General features: G+C 46.4%; 1 protein-coding gene across 5 annotated transcripts in view; it reads right to left on the bottom strand.

Annotated features, from left to right (window-relative positions):
* Window positions 1–6,502: 6,502 nt before the first annotated feature.
* SLC14A1 (solute carrier family 14 member 1 (Kidd blood group)) overlaps window positions 6,503–22,255 on the bottom strand; it is a 48,158-nt gene continuing 32,405 nt past the window's right edge. For 4 of the 5 annotated variants that reach the window (XM_045065582.1, XM_013055930.2, XM_013055927.2 and 1 more), the window contains 7 exons: window positions 21,465–21,654; window positions 19,925–20,053; window positions 17,716–17,908; window positions 15,608–15,755; window positions 15,275–15,409; window positions 9,559–9,608; window positions 6,503–8,484 (listed from right to left, as the gene is read on the bottom strand). In XM_045065582.1, the coding sequence (XP_044921517.1) occupies window positions 8,308–8,484; window positions 9,559–9,608; window positions 15,275–15,409; window positions 15,608–15,755; window positions 17,716–17,908; window positions 19,925–20,053; window positions 21,465–21,654 (1,022 nt within the window). In that variant the 3' untranslated portion in view covers window positions 6,503–8,307. Of the gene's footprint in view, window positions 8,485–8,813; window positions 8,950–9,558; window positions 9,609–15,274; window positions 15,410–15,607; window positions 15,756–17,715; window positions 17,909–19,924; window positions 20,054–21,464; window positions 21,655–22,255 lie in introns of those variants that run through there. The other variant, XM_045065583.1, reaches the window with a different exon arrangement.

Below are 22,255 nucleotides of genomic sequence, written 5' to 3'. Positions count from 1 at the left end.
GCGGAAGGGTGTAATCACGGAGGTGGGGAGGGCAGGGTCTCGGGACGAACAATGCTACCCTTCTTCTTTGGGCATTTTTGTGTCTATGTAAACCTCAGTTAGCTATTTTTAGACCATCCTTATAGGGAGGTGGAAAGGAGCAACCACATAGCAGCCCATGAAGGTGGGTAAGACCAGCTCTGTACCATGGCCTTGCCTGTGGGACAGGTGACAGTGAGATGGGAGACAATGGCTATCGTGGGCTGACTCAGCATAGGTAAGCTTTGGGTATTTAAATAGAATAAATTTTCTGCCACGGGCACTTCCTTCTGCCCCTGACCACCTCCTGAGTACCCTGTCCATGAGGTTAACCTCAGGGCCCACCAAAACATGGCTCCTTAATGAGAATATCATTTCTTTGGACTCTAGCAGTGGTTCTAGAAAGGATGGTGATCAGGGGACACAGGAGGAACCCAAACAAGCTTCCAGAGCCAAGTCCCGATGAGCCAGGGAGAAAATGTGTCAGAACTAGGGCAGAGTCACATCTCCTCCAGGAAGCCATCCAGCTTCCTCCGGCCTCTGAGTTTTCTGAACTTGCAGTCACATTTATGTAGGCAAATCATCAGTAGAGCTTTTAAAAATTCAGGAGGCCCAGGATGGGGTGGGATAGTTGTGGTTTTTCAAAGGTTCTTACGCATTACTCTGATGGATGCACTTGGTTGAGAAACATTGTGGAGCATTTATAAGAGGTGCCTGGGCATAGAACTTGCAAAATGGAGCCTTGGAAGAAGTCCAGCCCTCAAACTGGTTTGTTTGGCTAGCATAGTATTTGAAAATATCTGAAATGTGAATGTTTTGGTGGGTGTGGGGTGGAGTGTGCAATCTTCAATTTGCCATGGTCCCCGCTCTTCTCTATTGCCTCATAACCAGGTGCTTCACTGTTTTCATCGCTTGTGACTGCTGGGCACTGGCACCTTGGGAGGCTGCATTCTGCACGTGGGCACCGTGGGGGGCAGCCTGCTAATCCCAGTGGTAGCTCTGAGCATATCTGCCTTCAGGATAACTTTATACCACACACAAGAAACTCAGTCTCCTCACTCTGGAGGCACGTTATGATTATTTTTTAAAAAATGACATCCTCAAGGTACCGTGGGTACTCCTGAAAAGGTGTAAAATTTTACCTGAAATTGACGCTGCTGAATTAGCTAACTCCTGTCTCCACAACGTAGTAGAGGAAAGGCTTCTTACCTATTCATTCATTCATTCATTCATTCATTCAGGGAATAATGCATTTTCTAGAAGTTTGAGCTCCACAGCTTGGCACCATCCGAGTTGCTCTGGAGACTTTGAAGACATTTAAGAGCCCAGGATTGGGCATTGTCTAACCAAGCACTGTGCCACAAACATAGAATAAATATGACCACGAATGCAAGTCATGTATGTGATTTAAAATTTTCTCGTGACCACATTAAAAAAATTTTTTTAAAATTTATTTATTTATTTATGAGAGAGAGAGAGAGAGAGAGAGAGAGAGAGAGAGAGAGAGAGAGAATGAACAAATAGTGAGCAGGGGTGGAGGCAGAGAGAGAAGCAGACTCCCCAGTGAGCAGAGAGCCCAATGCCGGGCTGGAGCTCAGGACACTGGGATCATGACCTGATGAAGGCAGACACTTAACCAACGGAGCCACCCAGGTGCTCCCCACATAACAAATTCTTTTTTTTTTTCAAAGATTTTATTTATTTGACAGAGATCACAAGTAGGCAGAGAGGCAGGCAGAGAGAGAGGGGGGAAGTAGGCTCCCTGCTGAGCAGAGAGCCCGATGCAGGGCTCCATCCCAGGACCCCGGGATCATGACCTGAGCCGAAGGCAAAGGCTTTAACCCACTGACCCACCCAGGCGCCCCCATAACAAATTCTTTAAAGGTGAAATTAATTTAATAATATATCTTATTTAACCCAATGGATACAAAGTATACACCTCAATATTTAATCAATATGCAAAATTATTGAGATATTTTATTTATTCATTTTTTTGGTCTTCTATGTTTGAAATCCAGTGTGTACTTTTGAACATACTCATGCTCATACTTTTGAACACCTCAGCTGGGGCTGGCTTTATTTCAAGAGCTGTGTGTGGCTACCTGCTACCACAAATCTCCCCTCTTGTTGAGACACCAGCATGGGGTCTCAGAAGGTAGAAAGGTCTCCTCACTGGATTTGCCACTCCTATGACCTGCCTGTATGTGCTCTCATTGCCCCAAGATGTGCTTGCTCTTGGGTCACTGACTCATGTCCTAGCTGCCATTGTGTCCTGTGGTCTGAGGGACTTAACTTGAGCCAGATTTCCTGACACTGTGCCAACTTTCCTCTGTGCTTCATTTCTTCCCCTTCAAGTTCTTGCATGTCACTGTGATATAATTCAAAGCTTCTAAGGGCTGGGATCCAATGGACCCAACCCAAACAGGAAACGGGCTTTCTCATTGTTTATTAGGAACCATGAAGCAGAAAATGTCAGACACTTGTTTTCAGTGCTTCATTGAGCTGGAATTGAATTGAAACTCAACTATTCCCAGTGGAGGCTTCTGACCTCGAATGATTTAGAGGCTTCGACTCTTTAGACGGAGAGGACTAATTAAGGCATGAATTGACCCTAAACTTAAACCTTGCTCTCATCATTATCGCTGGCTGCCTCACTTTTTGCTTAGAATCTTGTTAGTCAGGGGCTACAAAATCTTGTATGAAGCTGGGGTATCCTATAGTACTCTGGGAATATTCCAGCAAATGCTCCACAAAGTCTTTCTGTGTAAAAAGTCTCAATTTAGTTCTCTGTCCCAAACCCCTTTGTGAACCTCACTATAAACAGTCTTGTCTGCCACCATGTAGCTCTCTCCACTGTGGTCTGGGCAGAAAGGGACTGTATACTATGTACCCCACTGTGACACCCATGTTTGTCTGCTTGTCCAACAGCCATTCCTCCTGCTTTCCTGGCAATATAGTGGAGCTCACCTGCTACAGTAGAGGCCAACAATGCCAGATCCATGCTTGTCCAGACTCCTCTGCAGTCAGGAACATCCATCTGCCAAAAAAAACATCCAGTTCTGCCAAAAAGAGACAAGTGATGGCATTTGGGGAAAGCTACTGGGGAAGATTTTTCCTCCCTTATAAAAAGAGAGAGACACGAAAGAATGACTCACTTGCAGCTCTGGTTGCCTCCTTTTTTCTGATGTGGTTGTGATGTCTGTAACAAAGCATCTGTTTTGGGACCATGAGGCAACAAGGATGAAAATGAAGTGTTCTGAAGATGCTGAGAATGCTGAAGAGGATAGAAGGACGTTGCATCCTTGATGACATTGTTGAGCAGTTGCACTAAACTTGGAACAGAACTTCCTGCTTTAAGAATGAAACTACTGTTGTTCTATTACTTGCTACCCAAAGCCTGCTGACTGGTATGGATGTCTGGTACTTAATGGTATGTTCTTATCTTCTGTTTCTTAGAAGGGAGAAGTCACAGAAGTCACTCTTCAACCTTGTTTTCCAGCTACCTCTTACTCATCCACATTACCACGCTACTCCCTTTACTCATTTACTTGTCGGTTCACCTCATAAAGTTCTTGTGAGGGCAGTGGCCATGAAGGTCGGGTCCACTATGGCAGTCCCAGCTCCTATTATGTAATATATTGTCATTCAATAAATATTTGCCAATTACTGAACCAATGGGGTCTAACAGGGAAGTAAAATCCCTAGAATTTGGCTATAGCCTAGAGGTGAGAGAATGAAGCTAAAAATGGCACACTGTTTCTGGCTTGGATAGTAAGCTAGAGGGTGTTACATTTACCCATAACTCAGCACAGAGGGGAGAGCAGAATAGTTGAAGAAGATGAGTTTTGCCCTGGATGTGTTGAAATTGATACCTTTGGAACAGTCCCCATAGACCATTGAAGAAAAGGTCTGGATTAAAACTCTGGAAAGATGGGATTGGACAAGAAGATGTATGGCATGAGAGAAGAAGTGACTCTTCAGTGCTCCCATCTCTGTGTGGCACCACCATCCACCTTGTGACCCAAGTGAGAACTCAGGGAATGCTCCTTGACATCTCCCTTTCCCTCACTTCCCACATGAATCCATTATGAAGTACTAAGGATCTCACCTCTTGCCTCAACTTCTCTCCATCTCCCTGCCCTCGCTGGAGTCTGAGCCAACTACCTCTCTCCTGTGTTACAGGAATGGTCTACTGGATTCCCCAAATCCATGCCAATCCACCCCAATCCACTCGCTGTGGTGCAGCCATGTCAGTCTTCTCTCACTTCTTGAAAACATAAATCTCCTTATCTCAAGGCCCTTATGCATGAGCTTCCATCTGCCAAGAACACTGCTCCCTCCATCCCCCACCTTCCTCCACCAGCCCATCTCTGGCCTACTCTTTAGGTATTGACCTAAAGCTCACAGCCTCAGGAAGGCCTTCCATGACTACCTGCCACCCACCCACCTTTGTAGCCTCAGAAACTTGACTTCGTTGAACACCATGGGCTGATTTGGGTTTTGGTGACACGTACAGGCCAAACACCTTTAAAACAAAACCCTTTACAAAAACCTATTCTCAGGATGAAAATATTAATTAAAATGACAAATGTAACTATTACGGGTCAGAAATTCACAAGTACGGATAAGTGCGTTGTTTCCCTTAGAAGGCAAATCTACACAGGAAGTGAAAACAGCTTGGGAGTACAGGCTCAGACAAGGGGCATTAGCCTCTTGATCTAAGTGATTACGTTCGCTAAACTGTGATCCCCCCCAGTGTGCCCATTTCCGCCACGGGGTATCCCTTGACATCTGTTCCTGGGCCATGACTCTCAGAGCTGAAGACCCCCTGCCTTTGTCTGCCTCCAGCTCCTAAGCTTCTGTGGTTGATCTGTTCTCCCATCAGTTGCTCTGGCTGTGTTCACACTTCCCTGGTTAACACTTAGTAAGGTGAGGGTCAGACCCAGGAGCAGTCTTTTCTTTTAGATGATTTCACATATGTCTGCTTTGATCTGCTACCTGTATTTGTAGTTCAATTTTAAGAGCTGGAGAAAGCAGACTTAAATCCACGTCTTTCAAAGTCTATGATTTATTCTATTTGTTGAAATTTCTTCAGGATCTGTACTGGTGACTGTTAGCAAATGGCATTCTCTAGCCTTGAAGCTACAAGCCTTCTAATGATCAGAGATGGGAGAAGGTGTTGGTGTAGGTTCAAGAAGCAGATTTCACTCTAAAGATGAAAGTCTTTTTAGAAGGAAGTTGTTGGACTAAGGGGAAGGCTGAAAACTTTCTTATGCCTAAAACGTTGTGCTTTACTTAACCACCCCAAAAATATTCCTGCAGGGTTGTCTGTAAGAAGCCACCTTGGAAAATTCTGATCGCCTGTCGAACTTAACCTCCTACCTCAACGTATTTCACGCTAATCAGGTACCATGGATTACTTTATAGAGCATTTGAAGTCTTTAGCTGAAGAAGCTTAAAACCTCTCTGTTTTCTACCTCAGACCAAAGAGGGCATTTAATGACCAGATCACTCTCACAAATTTATTGTCTTGAAACAATAGGTAGGAGAGGGTATTTTTTGTTTGTTTTTGAGAGAGAGAGTGCACACATGTGTGTGAGCTGGGGTGAGGGTTGGTGGGGGAAGGGGGAGAGAGAGAATCTCAGGCAGGTTCCACACCCTGGGAATAGCCCGAGGCGGGACTCCAGCTCATACCCCTGAGATCATGACGTGAGCCCAAATTAAGAGTCCATTGCACAACTGACTGAGCCACCCAGGTGCCCCTTGGAGAGGTTTTGTTTTGACAGGGGACACTCCAATGGGGCTAATCCATTGTGGCCCTCTTATTTCTTAACCCAACCTTGTTCGGGCTGCTTTTGAAACTTGGACGGACTTTCCATGCTTACCATGTTTTCTTTCAAGCCCACTAACCACGGATGAAGGGAGGTGGGAGGGAAGTGCTTCAGGTAGCAGAGGGGAGTGTGGCTTCGCCTTCAAGGGTAACAACCTGAGAAGTAGCTCCTCCCAGGACACTCACCGCTTAGGTGTGCCCAGCCTCAGTCCTGGGGCCAAGGGGTGCCCGGGGTCTGTACGACACACATGGAAGCTGCCTGCATATTCATGTCAAAGTGTTTGGAATGTGTGCTGAGCATCGGTGACTGCCCTAAGGAATCTGTTCTCATCCCTGAGCAAGAAGAACAAGGCAGAGTTGAGAGAAGGCCCACAGGGATGGGTCCATACCTCTGAGTTGAACAGGGTTTGCCCAGCATCACATCTGGTCCTGTACCGTGTATAAGAAAGGAATAAAGATACAGCACATCAAAATATAGGCAATCCTAAGCAATACACACATAGGCATGTGATTGTGAATGTTCACGATAGCTAAAAAAGGCGTATGGGACTTTTAAAATTTACACAAAACTGAGCTGTGAGTATAATTTTATTCATATTCTTAATTGGAAATTGGTTATACAGACGATAGGAAAGAACACAAGTGATCCCTAAGAAAACTAACAAAATACTCACTTTATTTCAGGATAATACTTAGTAACAAAAATAGCCTGAGAAAGTTAATACCATTTAAATTAGACAATGTACAAGGCTTTAGAATGTTCCCATTTACACGGCTGTGTGAGCACACCAGGAGAAGGCACAGAGAACACTCCTGATCTCCTCGTGAAGATGGGCCTGAAGATACATTAGTGGCTCTGGGTCGCTCAACCATGGCCCAGGTTCTTCACTCGTGGTTATCTTTGGTTCTGCTTGCTTTTTTGTGTCCCCCTCTCCCCCGAGTCTTATGTCACAAATTCCCTAACAAGGGAGATGTCCATCTGAACAATTAAAAATTTAGTTTTTCTACAGGCATGCACATGACTCTGTGAGAGTTGCAAATTCAGGGCTTCAAAGGGCTTTGGTTACAGGGTTGTTGAAGTGGAGCACTGTTTGTGTTCCCTGAGAAAAGGAAGATGTGGACTTCTTCCCAAGATATTTGTAGGTTTCCTTCCCTTCTCTTTTTTCACGCATCAAACTGTGTGTTTTGCATTGAGCCTGGCAAACTCCAAGGAGAAAAATCCTTAAGGCTTCTACGGTTTCTCTTTTTGAATCCCCCCAAATACTGAATTGATACAGACTGAACTAGAAGGTAGTGAGCAAACTTTCCACGGCATCCTCAACATGTTCAGGTACAGAATGTTTATAGGACTGATAACTTTATAATTAAAGCAAAGAAAAACAGGAGAACCCTTTACTGGTATGTCTTGTCAGGTTTCTGAGTGAGAATATTGTGAGCGTGCAGAAAATCATGAATTTGTTTTTTAAAGTAAGAAACTCAACAACTTCTGAGCACCCAGAAACAATTTGACCTTCATTTTCAGTCTTTATAAGGTAGAAGACATCCTCAGATGAATTCCAAATGTGGTTTTAAAGGGCCCTGGAGGTTGATGACTTGGTTCTAGGCATTCCTGGCATTTACAGAATCAACTTGGGGATTAAAGTAAAAAGAGCTATGCTGAGTATTTTATAAAAAAATGTAACTTTTCTTTAATAACCAGGGGCTGGTGAAACCAGGAACTTCTCCTATTTTACCTCATTGAAAAAACAAATCTATTCCCCTAAGAAAAATATCATATACTTTATCTAAAATGTCTTTTGCGATGTCTAAGAAAAATAACACTACAGAGTCATTCTGACTGATAAAATCCCTTTCTCCCTCCCACACAATGTGTCAGCCTGGAAAGAATCAACCGTCTCCTGTAGAATCCCTTACATACATAGGACCGCATCCAGGCCCTTCTGCCCAGGAGCTGGAGAACCAGCTGTGGGCGCCACAGCTGTCTCACGGAACTTGTATTGATTTTAAACAAGTCAAACTGCTTATCGGAGAATTCTAGGTTGACTTTGATTTGTGACCACCAATTCCATTCTTTGAAGGCTTCGTTGGTTTGTAGAGCTTAATTTTTAATACTGTTAGTATCATGCAGCCAAACAAACACCAAGAATATCGAGAAATAGTGAGCTCTGGTCTCACGTCTTCTTTCTGTTGGAGCATTTGACTTTATAAGTAGAGTGTATGTCTAGCACCCACGCCCCAACCAGGGCAGACCATCTGGACGTGTCTCTCACACGTTTGGGGATGTTCCTGGAGTCTAAAAGAAAGCCGCAAAAATGAGCCTAAGAGCAGATTGCCAATGGGTTAGTGTGAATGTTGTTGCTAGTGAAAGACAGCAGTTTGCCGAGACCCTGGGAGTCACGTGGGGGCAGTCAGCCATGTCAGTCCCCCCTTGGGACCTTGGCTGTGGGTGGGGGTTGCTCTCACAAAGGGCTTTCAACCATCCTTTTCTTCTTGGCCTGGAGGTAGAAGATGCGGTTTTCTTCAGGATAAGTGACCTTGCTGAGGGGCATCCTATAGATGTTGGCATTTTTCGTGGTCAGCAAGAGGAAGAGGAGTGTGGCCAAACAGAAGGGCCAGGTGCAAGCCGGCAGCCCCACCTGAGGAGGAAGAGACAAGTCACAGGCTCCTGTGAGATCCTGTCCCAGAGCACCACCCTTCCTCCTATTCTCATTCAGCCCAGGGGGATGTGTCCCTGGGCCCCTGGTCTGGACGCTGCTTCTGCCCACGGAGACGAGGCCGAGATCCCAGCCGGACTGCATTTAGCAGGGGAAACGTGGCCGTCCGTTCCTCGGGGGGTCCTTGCATGTCCACCTTGTACATCTTTCCCTCCCTCTCATGCAGTCAGGCTTCCTGCACCACCTGGGGGAAGCAGACCCCTCATCACACTCCCAGGGCCCTCTTTGATTAGTTCGGGCCATGGTGACCTCTCTCCTCCTACTTTCCACCCAGACCAGTCTTGGACTTTACTGGCTTTCCTTCCTTCCATTCCAGTTCCCAAACAGACTCTGAGCTCTTGGAGGGGAGGTCCTTCCTCTGGGCTGTTCCCGACAACTCATGCAGCTCTGAAGGAGAAGGTCAAGGGCAAGTCAGGGCCAAAATGGAAGGAGAAAGTGGCAGGAGGCACTGAACGGGCAGTGATTCTGCCTATGAAATAATTCAGCTAGGACACGGGTCTGAGTAGGTCTTACTGACGACTGATGGGGGGTTTAAAAAAAGACAAGGGGTATGAAAAATGAATGGCTCAATTAAAACCAAAACCCAAACCATTTGGGTCTGTAGCCAATTATCCTTTTCCTTCTTTTCTTGATTTCTCAACCACTACATGGTTCTGGCTTTCTATTCAAGTAGAAGATATTCTAAAGTCAGTTCCCTAACACTCAGAATTATGGCGTGAACTTGAGAAACACGTTATACAGGCTAACTTTCACTTCTTTAAATTATGCACTCTGATATTGTTTAGCAAGCCCAGTGATTGCAGCTTAGACTAAAATTTATGATGATGTTAGAAGGTGTGTGGAACAGGAAGGCCCAGGAGATGGGAAAGTCATGGTGACCACAGCCCTGACTCCTGCCTGTTCAGGACACCACCCAGCGAGACCTCAGGAAGGTTTCCACATCACTATAAACAGATCATTCACGTGGATGATAAAGCAAGATTAAAGCCAACTCACCACAGCCATCATGTGGGACAGGCTGACTCCGAGGTAGGCAGTGAACAGAGCTACAAAAAAGGGGAAACAACGACTTAGTAGGTGCACTTTTCATTGTAGGGAAGACCTTGTTCTGGTATAAATCTGGAAATCCATGTTTTACCAGCTAGCTCAGCACCCTGGTTACAAGCGTGAGCTCACAGAAGCTCTGGGTTCAAATCCAGACCTTATCACTTAGAAGCTTGGTGTCTCCATTCTAAGTGTCCACGTCCTCACCTGCACAATAGAGGTGATAGAATTTCTCAGGGAGTTGGTGCCATCATGAAAGGAGACACTACTTGGGTTTGGCACACAGTAAGAGGTACTCGGCAAAGGGAGCTTTTCTGTGGTTACTATTCTGTTGCTATTATCGCTGATCCCTAAGGAAAAGCCCTTCCATGGCAAATAAACTTCCCTGTTATTTTTTCTGAGCATAGTTGAATTAAAATGATGGGGGCCCCGGGGTGGCTCAGCCGGTTAAGCGCCTGACACCGGATTTCGGCTCAGGTCATGACTGCAGGCTTGTGAGATTGAGCCCCACTTCGGGCTCCACACCCAGTATGGAGTTGGCTTGAGCTTTCTGTCCCTCTCCCTTTGCCCCTCCCCCACTCATGCTCGTGCTCTCTCTCTCTCTCTCTAAAATAAATCTTTGAAAAATGAAACATATGAATGTTTCTCGAGATAGCACGGTTTCTGTTCAATCACAATATATGCGTCTAGGAGTCTCACATTAATGGCTAGGATTCACAGTTACAAAAAATCATGGTATAAAAAATTAAAAAGATAGCAGAAACTGACCACAAACTCGGAATTTCTCCCCATAATAACATTGTCCCAAATATCATTAAGATTGGCATACAGGGTAGTGAATTCATAGGCTGTGTTTTTACTTACTCTGAGCAAAATCTTAAAGCAGGTAATTTGAGTCTACATGTGACCTTCAATACAAAACAACACAAAAAAAGATATCCAGTGGCTAATCACCCATTGAAGAGGGGGCTCAGGGAGGCTCAGGGAAGCCCAGGTTTCACAAAGGCAGGCTGCAGGATAACCTCCCTGGGTTGGGCACACAGCCCCCTGGGCCACCTTGCTCTGTTAGACACGCCCACCACCCAGACCTCCAGGGCAAGGGAGAAGTGAGTCCCATGGGGGGCGGGGCTGGAAGTGGCGGGGAGGGACTCTGATCCTACTTAGTGACCGGAGACTTCCATCCTTTCATCAATCTTTGGTCTTTTTTTTCCTGTTGTTTTTTGTTGTTCAACAGTATATCTAATTCTTCTACATCGGAATCGCCTCAGGCTAGCAGGAAAGGCTTATCTTGGAAGCAGCAGGGGCTTCAAACCCCAGCTCTGCACTTTGTGGGGAGAGAGAGGCATCTCAAATGCAGTCCTCCGTTTCCACAAACGCAGCTGCCCACCGACCCCGGTCCAGGGAGCAGGCGGACCAGGACGCTGCCCTGAGCGGAAGTGGGCAGCGGCTTGGGCTGGAAGAGCTTTGTTTGGTTTTGGTCATTTCATTTTCCATTTCCTTCCTTCTTTCTTTCCTTCCTTCCTTCTCTCCCTCGCTCATTCAACACATATTCACTGGCTCCCGGGGAAGCACCAGGAAAGAACACTTGCCTGCTCTCTCCTGTTCCGGCTCTCCTCCGAGACCTCCCCCGAGCGCATGAGACCTTGCTGCCTTTCCTGTCCTTTTCACACGGGTTGCACTTGGAAGGCACAGTTCCCGCCCTGCTCTCTTCCTGCTCTGCTGTTTCCAAGTGGTCTCCGATTACAAGTTGCTTTTCTCTCCATAGTAAGAGCATCAGACTGTCTAACAGTGGCTGCCCATCAGTTAAGGCTTGCTGAGTGGGACCGGGAAAGCCTCCCATTAGAGGGGCAAGGCCACACACCGCAAGGTGCAGGTGATGACTGTGAATGACGGCGCTCTGGGCAGCCGAGGGACAGAGAGGCCCTGAGGGCTGAGCAGACAGTGTCCATCTCAGCAGGCCACCGTGGGCCAGTCCAACGGGGACAAGCCAAGCACTAAACAGGGACAAAACATTGGGGTGCCTGGGTGACTCCGTCAGTTAACCCCCTTCTTTGGATTTCCACACCTGTCCTGATGTCAGGGTCATGAGATCGAGCCCCACCGTGGGCTGGCTCTGGGCATGGAGCCTGCTTAAGATTCTCTCTCTCCTTCTGCCCCTCCCCAACTCTAAAAAAAAAAAAAAAAAAAAAAGAACAAAAAGAAACAAAATGTTTCTCCCGTTTGCCCTGACAAAATAACAAAGTTGAGGACTTCCCGGGTGGGCAGTTTCCGGTTTGGAGGCAGAGTAGTCGGCACTGCCGGGCCCTATCAGAGTCCCCCGCTCCCCTTCCTGATAAGGCCATGGGAACCAGCGGAGGAGCAACTCTGTAATAAATGGCTGTTACTTATTTACCCTGGCTGGCAGAGTTGGTCTCTCGTTTGGCAGGGTCAGGGGGCTGTGGGCAAGCTGGAGCTTGCTGCGACATTTTCCATGGGAGGCTTGCCCTACCAGAGGGGCTTGAAGTCTGCCTCAACGCCTTCTGTGCAAAGAGAGAGGAGACGGGCAGTACCCCGTGTGGATGGAAGAGCCCCTCTCACACACTGTCTGTGGCTGGGGAAACCCTACAGCCTTTGTGGGGCTGAATGCCACATCAACAGAAATTCAATGATTTTGGCCCCAGGGTCTGGGCTCTCCACGAATTCTGTATACTGCCCTAACCATTATGTTATGGCCAGTGAAGAAAGTCTGACCTGTCCAAAGGAAGGTTGGCATGATAGGCGGACGAATCCCCAGAACCTGTGAACATGTTAGTTTATAGGGTAGAAGGGGCTTAGCAGCTGGCATTACGTTGATGATCTTGAGACGGGGAGATAAGCGGAATTATCTAAGTGGACCCAATGTAACCACAGGGTAAGAAGGAGGCAAAAAAGTTGCATTGAGGGAGTAGGATGGAGTGTTTTTACTTTCTGCCTTATATTCTTCTGTATTGATTGAATTTTGGAGTTTTGTTTTGTGCAATAAGCCCGTACCGCTCTTATAATGAAGAAAATAATGAAGATACTCCTGCTTTGAGGAAACCCATCTGCGAACAGCTTTGGCTTCCTTGCTTTCCAAACCCTGCCAAGATCTCATCAACAACTCTTGTGTCCAAAACAGCGTCTGCTTGATCTTGGAGGATGGGCTCCAGCTGTCCGCACACTGGCCCGGACCTCCCCTTCAACCAACCAGACCTTCTCCTCCAGGGTTTTAGGGCGTACAGAAAAGCCACCTTCTCTAGGAGGTGCTTCTTGATGATTCAGAGCTGTTCTGCGCCTCCCAGAGATGTTGGTACTGCAGATGTGACCTTGTTCTGCTACAGATATTCCTGTGGCCTCCGGTGGGCTTCTCCCATCTACCTGGCTTCAGCCCTGGGCCGGAACACTGGGCTCAGCAGCTTCTGGGATCTAACTCTGCTAAGCTCCTAGCTCTTCCTAGAACTATCTGGGCTGCTTCATGATTGTTTAATACGTATTTGCTGCTCTTGCAAACACAGACACATTAAGGTATGTGCCTCAAATAAAGATTTGAAACCCCAAACCATCTCACAATAAAGCTTCTAACTTGGCCTAGCTCGGGTGGCACATAATCTATCTTCTCCTTTGCCCTAAGCTTGTGAATAAATGTGGGAAAGTAAGCCAAGCGTTCTTACAGGCTTAGTCGCAGGAACAGCTGTGTACTACAAAGAAAGGGTCAAAATGACACGTACGTGGTCCTGCCACAGCAACCTGAGGCGTGTTCACCTAGCGACAGACTCAGACAATCACATCTGAGTGAGGCCTTCTTGGTCCTGCCTCCTGCCCAGTGCAGGAATCCATTCTGAGACCTGCCTCACATGTGGTCTACTCTTCTATTTTTGTATTTAAATTGAGGTATAATTGACATACAACATTATATTAGTTTCAGGTATACAGCACAGTGATTCTCCCTTGTATATGCCATGAAATGCTCCACTCAGTAAAGTCTCATCACCGTCTGCCCCCCACACAAAATTAAGACAATGTTACTGACTCTCTTCCTCATGCGGTATATGACACCCCCGTGGCTTATTTATTTTATGACTGGAAATTTATACTTCCCTTTACCCCTTTGCACCCCATCCCCTCTGGAAACTGCTGATCTGTTCCCTGCATTTATGACTCTGGGTTTTGCTTCACTCTGTTTTTTTTTTTTTTTTTTTTTTTTTTTTTTTTAGATCCCACATATAAGTGAAATCGTGTGGTATTTGTCTTTGTCTGTTTGACTTAACTCACTTACATAATACCCTCAAGATCCACCCATGTTGGTGCAAGTTGCAAGATTTCCTTCTTTTTTATGGCTGAGTAATATTCCATTGTGGATGTCTAGATGTGATCTGCCATTTTAGTAGCAGCTTAGATAACTTGGATCGATTCATCTGGTGATAAACGGACTCTAGACAAATATTTCTATTAGGTTGGGAATAATGTGTGCACAGTCCATCCCCCGCCCCCTGCATATTCCCCAGGGATGGTCATTCCCTACAGTCTAACAGATTATCTTAAATACTTTTACTTTGGGGCACCTGGGTGGCTCAGTGGGTTGATGCCTCTGCCTTCTGCTCAGGTCATGGTCCCAGGGTCCTGGGATCGAGCCCCGCATCGGGCTTTCTGCTCAGCGGGGAGCTTGCTTCCTCCTCTCTCTCTGCCTACTTGTGATCTCTATCTGCTAAATAAATAAATAAAATCTTAAAAAAAAAATACTTTTACTTTGTATTGGATTAGGGATGCCAGAGCCTCTGGGTGAATAAGCCTCCCCTTTACAAGGGCCTGAGAAACTCATCAGCTTTTCAAATCTCAGTCACTTGAGCTCTGTTTTTACCTCAAGGCCTGAATGGTGCTACTGGGAAGCAGAGTAGTCTGTGTGGGGTGTAATTCCAGAGGTTGTTTGCAAGTGTGGGTTCTGGGCTTGCATTTACCCTAATTGACTGGATGCCCTTCAGCATACCACTTCACCTCTCTGGCTTCGGAACCCCAATAGTAAAATGAGGGGGACAGAGTGGGAGAGCTCCAGACCTTCTCCTAGCTCTGACCGGCTGAGTTGCTGGGGTACCAGGGTCAGAAGGGAGATGAACACAGTGGTTCGGACGATCTGGTCGTCCCCAGATCAACAGCAGCAGTGCTGTCGGGCCCTGGTTAGGAATGTCAACTCCTCCTTGTAGGAGGAATCAGGGCCTGGGGGGGTTGGTGGGCAGCCATCCATGTTTTCACAAGCCTTCCAGGTGATTCCGAGGCTCCCTGAAGCAGGAGACAGCTGGACGGCCACATGTAGTCCTACCTGGCTCAGCAGGAGGAATGGCTCTGTATCTAGCCCGAGTCATTCCATTCTAGTTTCTTGGGTCAGATCATGAGTGTGATGAAATAGAATGAGTCGAGTTTCTACCCCCCTCATATGGAGAGGGCAAATGGTGATCACGACTCAACAGGCTCTCCTGCCCTCACAACAGCCAATGAGGAGGGCGCAGTAGAGCTGAACCCTCCTAGGGAGGGGACGCCACCTGTCCTGCTCCCACATGCAGATAGGCGAGAGTCCACCCTGGAACGGTAGCCCCAGTGTCTCACATGGTCCCTTTGTACTGTTGGGACTGATTTCAGAGTTAGGAGCTACCCTCCCTCCCATGCAGGGTACACTCACCACAGGCGAGAGCTAGGATGTGGGTTTGCCAGGTGAGAGCCAAGAACATTCCTCCGATTGCAATGCAGGCCAGAGAGCTGTTGAAACCCCAGAGTCCAAAGTAGATGTTCTCAAAAGGCTCCGAAACACTGAGTCCTAGTAGAGAAGACAGGTGGGTTCAGGGCTGGGGACCAAAGACAGGGCGCTCTGGAAGGAGGCCATGGGTGGGGGAAGCTACGCCCATCAGTCCCTTGGAAGCAGAGCCCTCAAGGAAGTCTAGAGTATGGAAGATGCCTGGGGCGGGGGTGAGGGGTGATGGGGGGGGGGGGGGGTCGTGGTGCTGTATTTGCTCACCTGCTGCTATCCCCAGCAGCGATCCGATGGCTGCGTGCAGGCACATGAGTGGGGAGGAGAGCAGAAGGGCGAACAGGAAAATGCCCCCGGACCACGGGTTATCACAGCCATAGATCTGGCCCACACCCACGGGCAGCGATTTCAATAACTGCAAAGCGGTTTGGAAAAGGAGCTCGTTAACACCACTGAGCAAAAAGCCACAGGACACCCGCAGGCACAGACAATGTAACGGTAGAGTTAGCAGTATCTGGTCTTCTGAGGCCAGTGGTACTAATTTCTAAAAGTCTCTTCCTCTTGACAGTGAAATCTTGTTCTTCAGCTTTATCCCAAGAAATAGACCAGCCCTTTGCTCGCGAATGCTGAGCCTGCCTTCCCTGAATTCCCCTTTACTCAGGGTCTCCCAGGCCTGCACACCCACTTGGCTTTGGTTGCTGGGAGGCTCCTAGCTGGTCTCATGGCCAGGACCTGCCACACTTCCCAACAAGGATGGCAGGGACCACAGCTGACATCTCTGCCACTCTTAACTGTCTGTCATTCTCAGGCTAACACAGGAGTGCACACCAGGGTCAAGAGAAGTATTATTACTCCTGTGCAATCGGGTTGTTAAGGCCAGAGATCCAGAGCCAGGTTATCTTAACCACAATTTAGAAGCAATCATTGGCAAGTTCATGAATGAGGATCCTATTTATACTTAATGAGAACATGTATTAATTTAAACTAGAATATCCTTGGCTTCTTCCAGTTATCAACAAATTCCTGTTAGTCCTCAAAACACACAACTACACATGAATGTCACAATTCTCTGTTCTGGCTGAGGCCCGACTTCAGCTAAGTGCTGACGGAATATGGCAGTATAGGGTTCAGTTTAAGCCAACAAACAGTAATTCTTTATAATGGTACTTCTGCTCGGGCCAGGAGAGGCATAATTAGCCACATTAGGTTCCTTTGTCACCAAGTCCATTTACTCACCCTGGTCACATGTATACCCCTTGAGTGACCTTGGGGAGGCCGTGGTTGCTACAGGGGATCCTGCTTTGGCAGGAGGAGCTGCCCCCTCCCCTCAGATGTTAGGCGGGATCTAACACTGGCTTCCAAGCACAGAGCCCAGGATGGTACTGAGAGTTTGATTCTATCCTAGGATGGACCCTGAATTTTCCAGCTCACAGTGGATTGTTGTGTCTACACAAGATCGTTTTCTATTTGTCTAGACCAGGGACCTCAACACGGGCAAAGACTGCATAGGCTTTCCCTCAGAACCAATGGAAGTTTCCCTCAGAACTATCCCTCAGGGAGCCAGGAGGTGGGGAGTCAGGTGGAATGGGAAGGAAGGGTGCTGACATTGGGGTGATAGCTCAGAGTGAGGAGAAGAAGATCAGCACCGTCTGGCAGGACTTCCATGGTACTGGAATATTCCATAGGTGACTACTTAGCGCCTGAGGTGTGGCTGGTCAGGCTAAGAAACTGCATTTTTAATTTTATTTCATTGTAATGAATTCCACTTTTAAATCTACATAAGTTGTCAGTTCTTTTGATCAGAGGAGGCTGTCACAGAGGCCTTAACTCCAGGCTGGAGGCCCTTCATCAAGGGCTGGCCCCCATCCCAACCACCCAAAGAAGGGGCAAGTCTGAAACAGAGTCTTTGATGTCCAATGGCACTATACTCTGCACTGGCTTTTAGGAAGAGAGGTGGAAACTTAGCTTTGAGCAATCATTTAAAAAACCTTTGAGAACAAAGAAAAAAAGAGATTAAAAAAAACAGACCCTTAACTACAGAGAACACACTGGTGGTTACCAGAGGGAGACGAGTGGGGGGATGGGTGAATCGGCGAAGGGGATGAAGAGGGCACGTATTTCGAGGAGCGCTGAGTAACATATAGAATTGTCGAATCGCTCTACTGTACACCTGAAACTAATACAACACTGTATGTTAACTATACTTCAATAATAATAATGACAAACAAACTCTTAGAGCCCAAAGCTTTGGAGTAAAACAAACAGTTTATAGGACAAGAGTCTTCATCAGGCTCTGATGCCCAAGAACACTGAAGCAGGAGGACACTGGGTGTCTTCCAGAGTCAGGAGGAATGCGAGAAGATAGTGTATCTTACCTGCAGGGCATTGAGCTCAGGCCAGGTGACATTGGGAACCGCGGTTACAGGTTTGAACAATTTGCCTGGGAAGAATGGATTGTAATGTCCTGTGGCCGATAGGTACATCGACAATGCCATGTTGAAGGGCAGAGTGAAGACCGGGAGATCCCATTTGCAGAACAAGGAGTTCAACGCGCTTGAGAAAATTGGACTAATAACAACAACAACCACAGAACAGAAGGGAAGTTCATGCTCGTGACAGCTCAGTGGACAAACCGAATCTCTACACGGTGGAGAGGCTTTGTTTCATGGGCAATATGCTAACGTGGTGTTTTAGCAAACTTTTCACAGGGGGGAAAGAAACAAAACAAAACAAAATGAAACAAAAACCCCAGACTGGAACAGAAAACCAAACACACGCGCAATAAATCCTGTCAGAGAATAATTCTTACATAAAGTCAATAATCAACTCTTAGCTTGTTTGACTTTTGAAAAATTATACTCTGGGGTTGTTCACAGTGACTTATGAAATCTAGGCTGTAGAAATATTTTTGGAAGTATTTTAGGTATGAGGTAAAGTACTATCCCCCCAGTTAGAGCCCCCTGTGTAACCACGATCATGGTACATGATCATGAGCCGCTGCCTCCCCACCAGAGGCTACCACCATGTTGAATTTCTGTGTCATCTTCATGAGTCTTTAGTATATCTATTTTTGAAAAAAAGAAACAATTACCCAAGGGAGGATGAAAGGTGGTGTGGGCTGGAGGAAAAAGATCTTAAACTCGGGGTGGGAGGGGGGCAGGACGGGGAGGAACAGCTGTAAATCTGAAGCAGTTGGTGAACTGTGTGACTTTGGCAAGGAACTACTCATCCATTTCCTTGTCTGTAGCCTGGGGTACTGGATTAGATTAGATTAGTCTCTGGGCCCCTTTTGGGCTCTCACTTATTGGCCCATCAACTAAGGTCAGAACTCCAGATCATGAGGGGGTTGGTGGTGAGTCCCTGCAGGTGACCTACCTCCTGTCCTTGAGCCTGTTCTTTGGAAATTATTTCCTGTTCAGATTGACTCTGCCAGCAGACTCTCTCCCACATGCCTGTGGGTACAGACAAGTGCGGGGTTGGGGGGGGGGGTGCCCTGCAGACACTGTCCAGAGTGGGATGTACTACTCATGCGTGTGGATATTCATATTTTATATTCTAAATGTGCCATAGTAGGAAGGAAATGTATGTTTCCAAAAAACAAACAAAAAAGGACTTAAGAAACAAATTGGAAGAACTTAGGGTTAAAAGGGATTGAATTCAGGAAAGCAGTTCTTTGAAGGCGACAGGGGCACCTGGGTAAGGAGTGTTCGTATAGGCATACACAGTGGTTCTCAAAGTGTAGTCCCTGGATCAGCCACACCACCTCGGAACTAGTTAGAAATGCGGATTCTTAGGCTTCACCCAAGATGGACTGAATCTAAAGCTCTGGGGGAGGGAAGCAGCATGCTGTGTTTCCACAAGCCCTGCTGTCATTCTGTAGTGTGCACGATGGACCACTGATGGAGGGCGTGGTTCTCAAATTTGGTTGTGTTAGAAACCCCCGGGAGCCTTTAAAATTCCCAATGGCCAGGGCACCTGGGTGGCTCAGTGGGTTAAGCCTCTGCCTTCGGCTCAGCTCATGATCTCAGGGTCCAGGGATCAAGTCCTGCATCAGGCTCTCTGCTTGGCGGGGATCCTGCTTCCCCCCTTGCCCCTCTGCCTGCCTCTCTCCCTACTTGTGATCTCGCTCTCTGTCAAATAAATAAATAAAATATATTTAAAAAAAAAAAAGGGAAAAAAAAATACTTTCCAATGGCCAGGCAACACCCCAGACCAATTACATCAGAATCTTGGGGGGTGAGGGGATGAGGTGTGTGGGGAGGGTCACATACATGCATCGGTGTGTGTGATGCTTCCTGTTTCCAATAGATATAATCTGACTCTGAATCTTAAAAAAATCATTTTTATAAAAATTGTTAGACATATGCACCATATAACTGACCATTTTAACCATATGAAGGTCTCTAGTTGACTAGCATTCAGTTCATTCACACTGTTGTATAACTATCCCTGCTGTCCATTCCTAGAACATTTTTCATCTTGCAAAACTGAAACTTTGTATCCATTCAACACTAACTCTCCAATCCCTCTTCCACCCATACATTTTTTTTTAAATAGCATTTTTGAAAACCAGGGACTGCTTACCAAGTCATGGACATAGCCGACACCGGGAGTAATAGCCACCAGAAATAGTTGCCCTTGTCTGAAAAGACAGCCATGAGGATTCCCAGCAGTGTGGCATTGTAGCCTTGGAGTCCTGTGGCTATTGCTGACCTGTGGGCGAGAGGCACAGCGAGGACACATCCTGCATGGAAGCTGGCAGGACTCACCCATAAATGACACTTGTAACTTTCAGATCATGTTCACATTAGAAAATGAGATTATATTTAGAAATTGATTTCAAAGTCTGTAAAAGCCAAACACTATTAAAATTGTGGGGGAAAAAGTGAAATTTACGTAGATGAGAATAAAATGCAAATGTGCCTTAGAGAACAACCCCCTACAGAGGTGTCTTAGCCAGACAGGACTCCAGCATCCAGGTGCAGAAAGGGAAATGAGCGAGGCAGCTTGTTTTGCTTCCTTTAGCCTTTCCTTCAGAAAGCTGCTATTTCTTTTGCGTCATTAAGAGCCTTTGATCTGAACAGAGCTGGTCCGTGAAACTGCTAAGTCTGACATTCTTGGTGAAAGGTGTAAGATTGTCCAACTGTAAATTCATTTTCATAGTGTTTGTGACCTTAAAAACATAAGTCTTCCAACTTAGCATACATTTTTCATCTTCCTGTGTTTCCATTTTGTGGTCTCCAAACACACATTTCCAAGTTATTGCAAAGAAAAACAATTACTTTCACTGGGCGGAGTATTGCATTTATATGCATACTTAGCACCGAATTCATTCTCCGGTTCCTTTTTGTTCCTGGACATTTAACCTCACTTCTGAAGGCTGACCTGTTGTCTTCCTTAACTAATCTTTTGGGACATGTAGGGAAATGATGGGATTTTTGCCGGTTTAACCCTAAAAGTGATCTTTTCTTCTAGAATTTGGGAATATACTTGAGGACAGTGGGCAGCTAGGCAAAGATTGCCTTCTCAACAAGGGACTTGCAGACTGAATTCTTGACCGACATTGCTTTAATGGCCATGTCAGCAAGTTGTGGAACACCATAGTTAGAACAACAGAAGATGTGCATTCACCAAGACTTTTCAAGAACTCATATGCATGGGGTGCCTGGGTGGCTCAGTCTATTAAGCTCACGCCTTTGGCTCAGGTCATTATCTTGGGATCCTGGGATTGAACCCCACTTTGGGCTCCCTGCTCAGTGGGGCGTCGACCTTTCTCTTTCCCTCTACTCCTCCCCCTGCTTGTACTCTCTCTCTCTCTCAAATAAATAAATAAAATCTAAAAAAAAAAAAAAAAAAAGAACTCATATACGTTCTTGCCCAAATAAAATGCTCATGACAAATAACTGATTAATCATTAAAGAAGAATGATTTAGTAAATGATTAAAGAGAAAGAATAAAATATATAAATAATCCCCTGACCTCTGATTCAAGACAAATACAGGTTCTGTAAAATGAAGGTGGGTATTTCTGGGACGGGTGGGGCCTTATCACTGATGCCCAGAGTCAGGGATTGGCTCCTGCATTCTTAGAAGCAAGAAGAGCAGGCTTGGGTAGAGGGACCTACCTGTCCTGAGCAAGTAATAGGGCCGTCAGGGTGGAGACCACCGTTCCCACACAGCCGTTAAGTGCCCACCAGGGATTCTGGACCAGGAGTCCCACCAGAATCAAGATTCCACTGATGGGGTTGCTGACGAACACCACTTGGGATATGCCCCGAAGGACCCAGTCAACAAACTGGAGCACCTGTGGTTTGTCTGGAAGAGATGAGACGGGCAGAGCTAAGGAAGTGACAAGTCAAGGGGTTCCTTTCCATGCCCAGTGCCCTAAAAGCACTGAATGCCCTTATTCACCATGCTCAGAGGTACAGACTCTTAAGCTAAAGAAATGAATTACCAATAGTAAAACTTCAGTTTTTAAGGGCTAAAATTATGGGATGGAGCCAGGTGCATTCCTTTAATATGAGTAGGGCTCTGGCTCTAAGCACTATCTCCACAAAAAAAGTATCTGAAGAGGCTTGCAGGTTAGAAGATAAAAAGTTAGGGGCACCAGGCTGACTCAGTCGGTAAAACGTGCTACTCTTGATTTTGCGATTTTAAGTTTGAGCCTCATGTTTCGTATGGAGATTACTTAAGAATAAAATCTTGGACAACCTGGGTAACTTAGTCAGTTAAGCATCCAATGCTTGATTGTAGCTCCTGATCTCAGAGTTGTGGGATCAAGCCCTGTGTCAGCCTTGACACAGCCTGGCTCAGCGGGGAGTCTACTCTCTCCTTCTCCTTCTGCTCATGCCTTCTCTTCTCTATCTTTCTCAGATAAATAAATAAATCTTTAAAAAAATAAAAATCTTTAAAAAAA

Source organism: Mustela putorius, unplaced genomic scaffold, assembly GCF_011764305.1.
Source record: "Mustela putorius furo isolate JIRA1106 unplaced genomic scaffold, ASM1176430v1.1 tig00003858_pilon_pilon_pilon, whole genome shotgun sequence".
NCBI lineage: Eukaryota > Metazoa > Chordata > Mammalia > Carnivora > Mustelidae > Mustela > Mustela putorius.
This window is presented reverse-complemented; position numbering and strand designations above follow the sequence as displayed.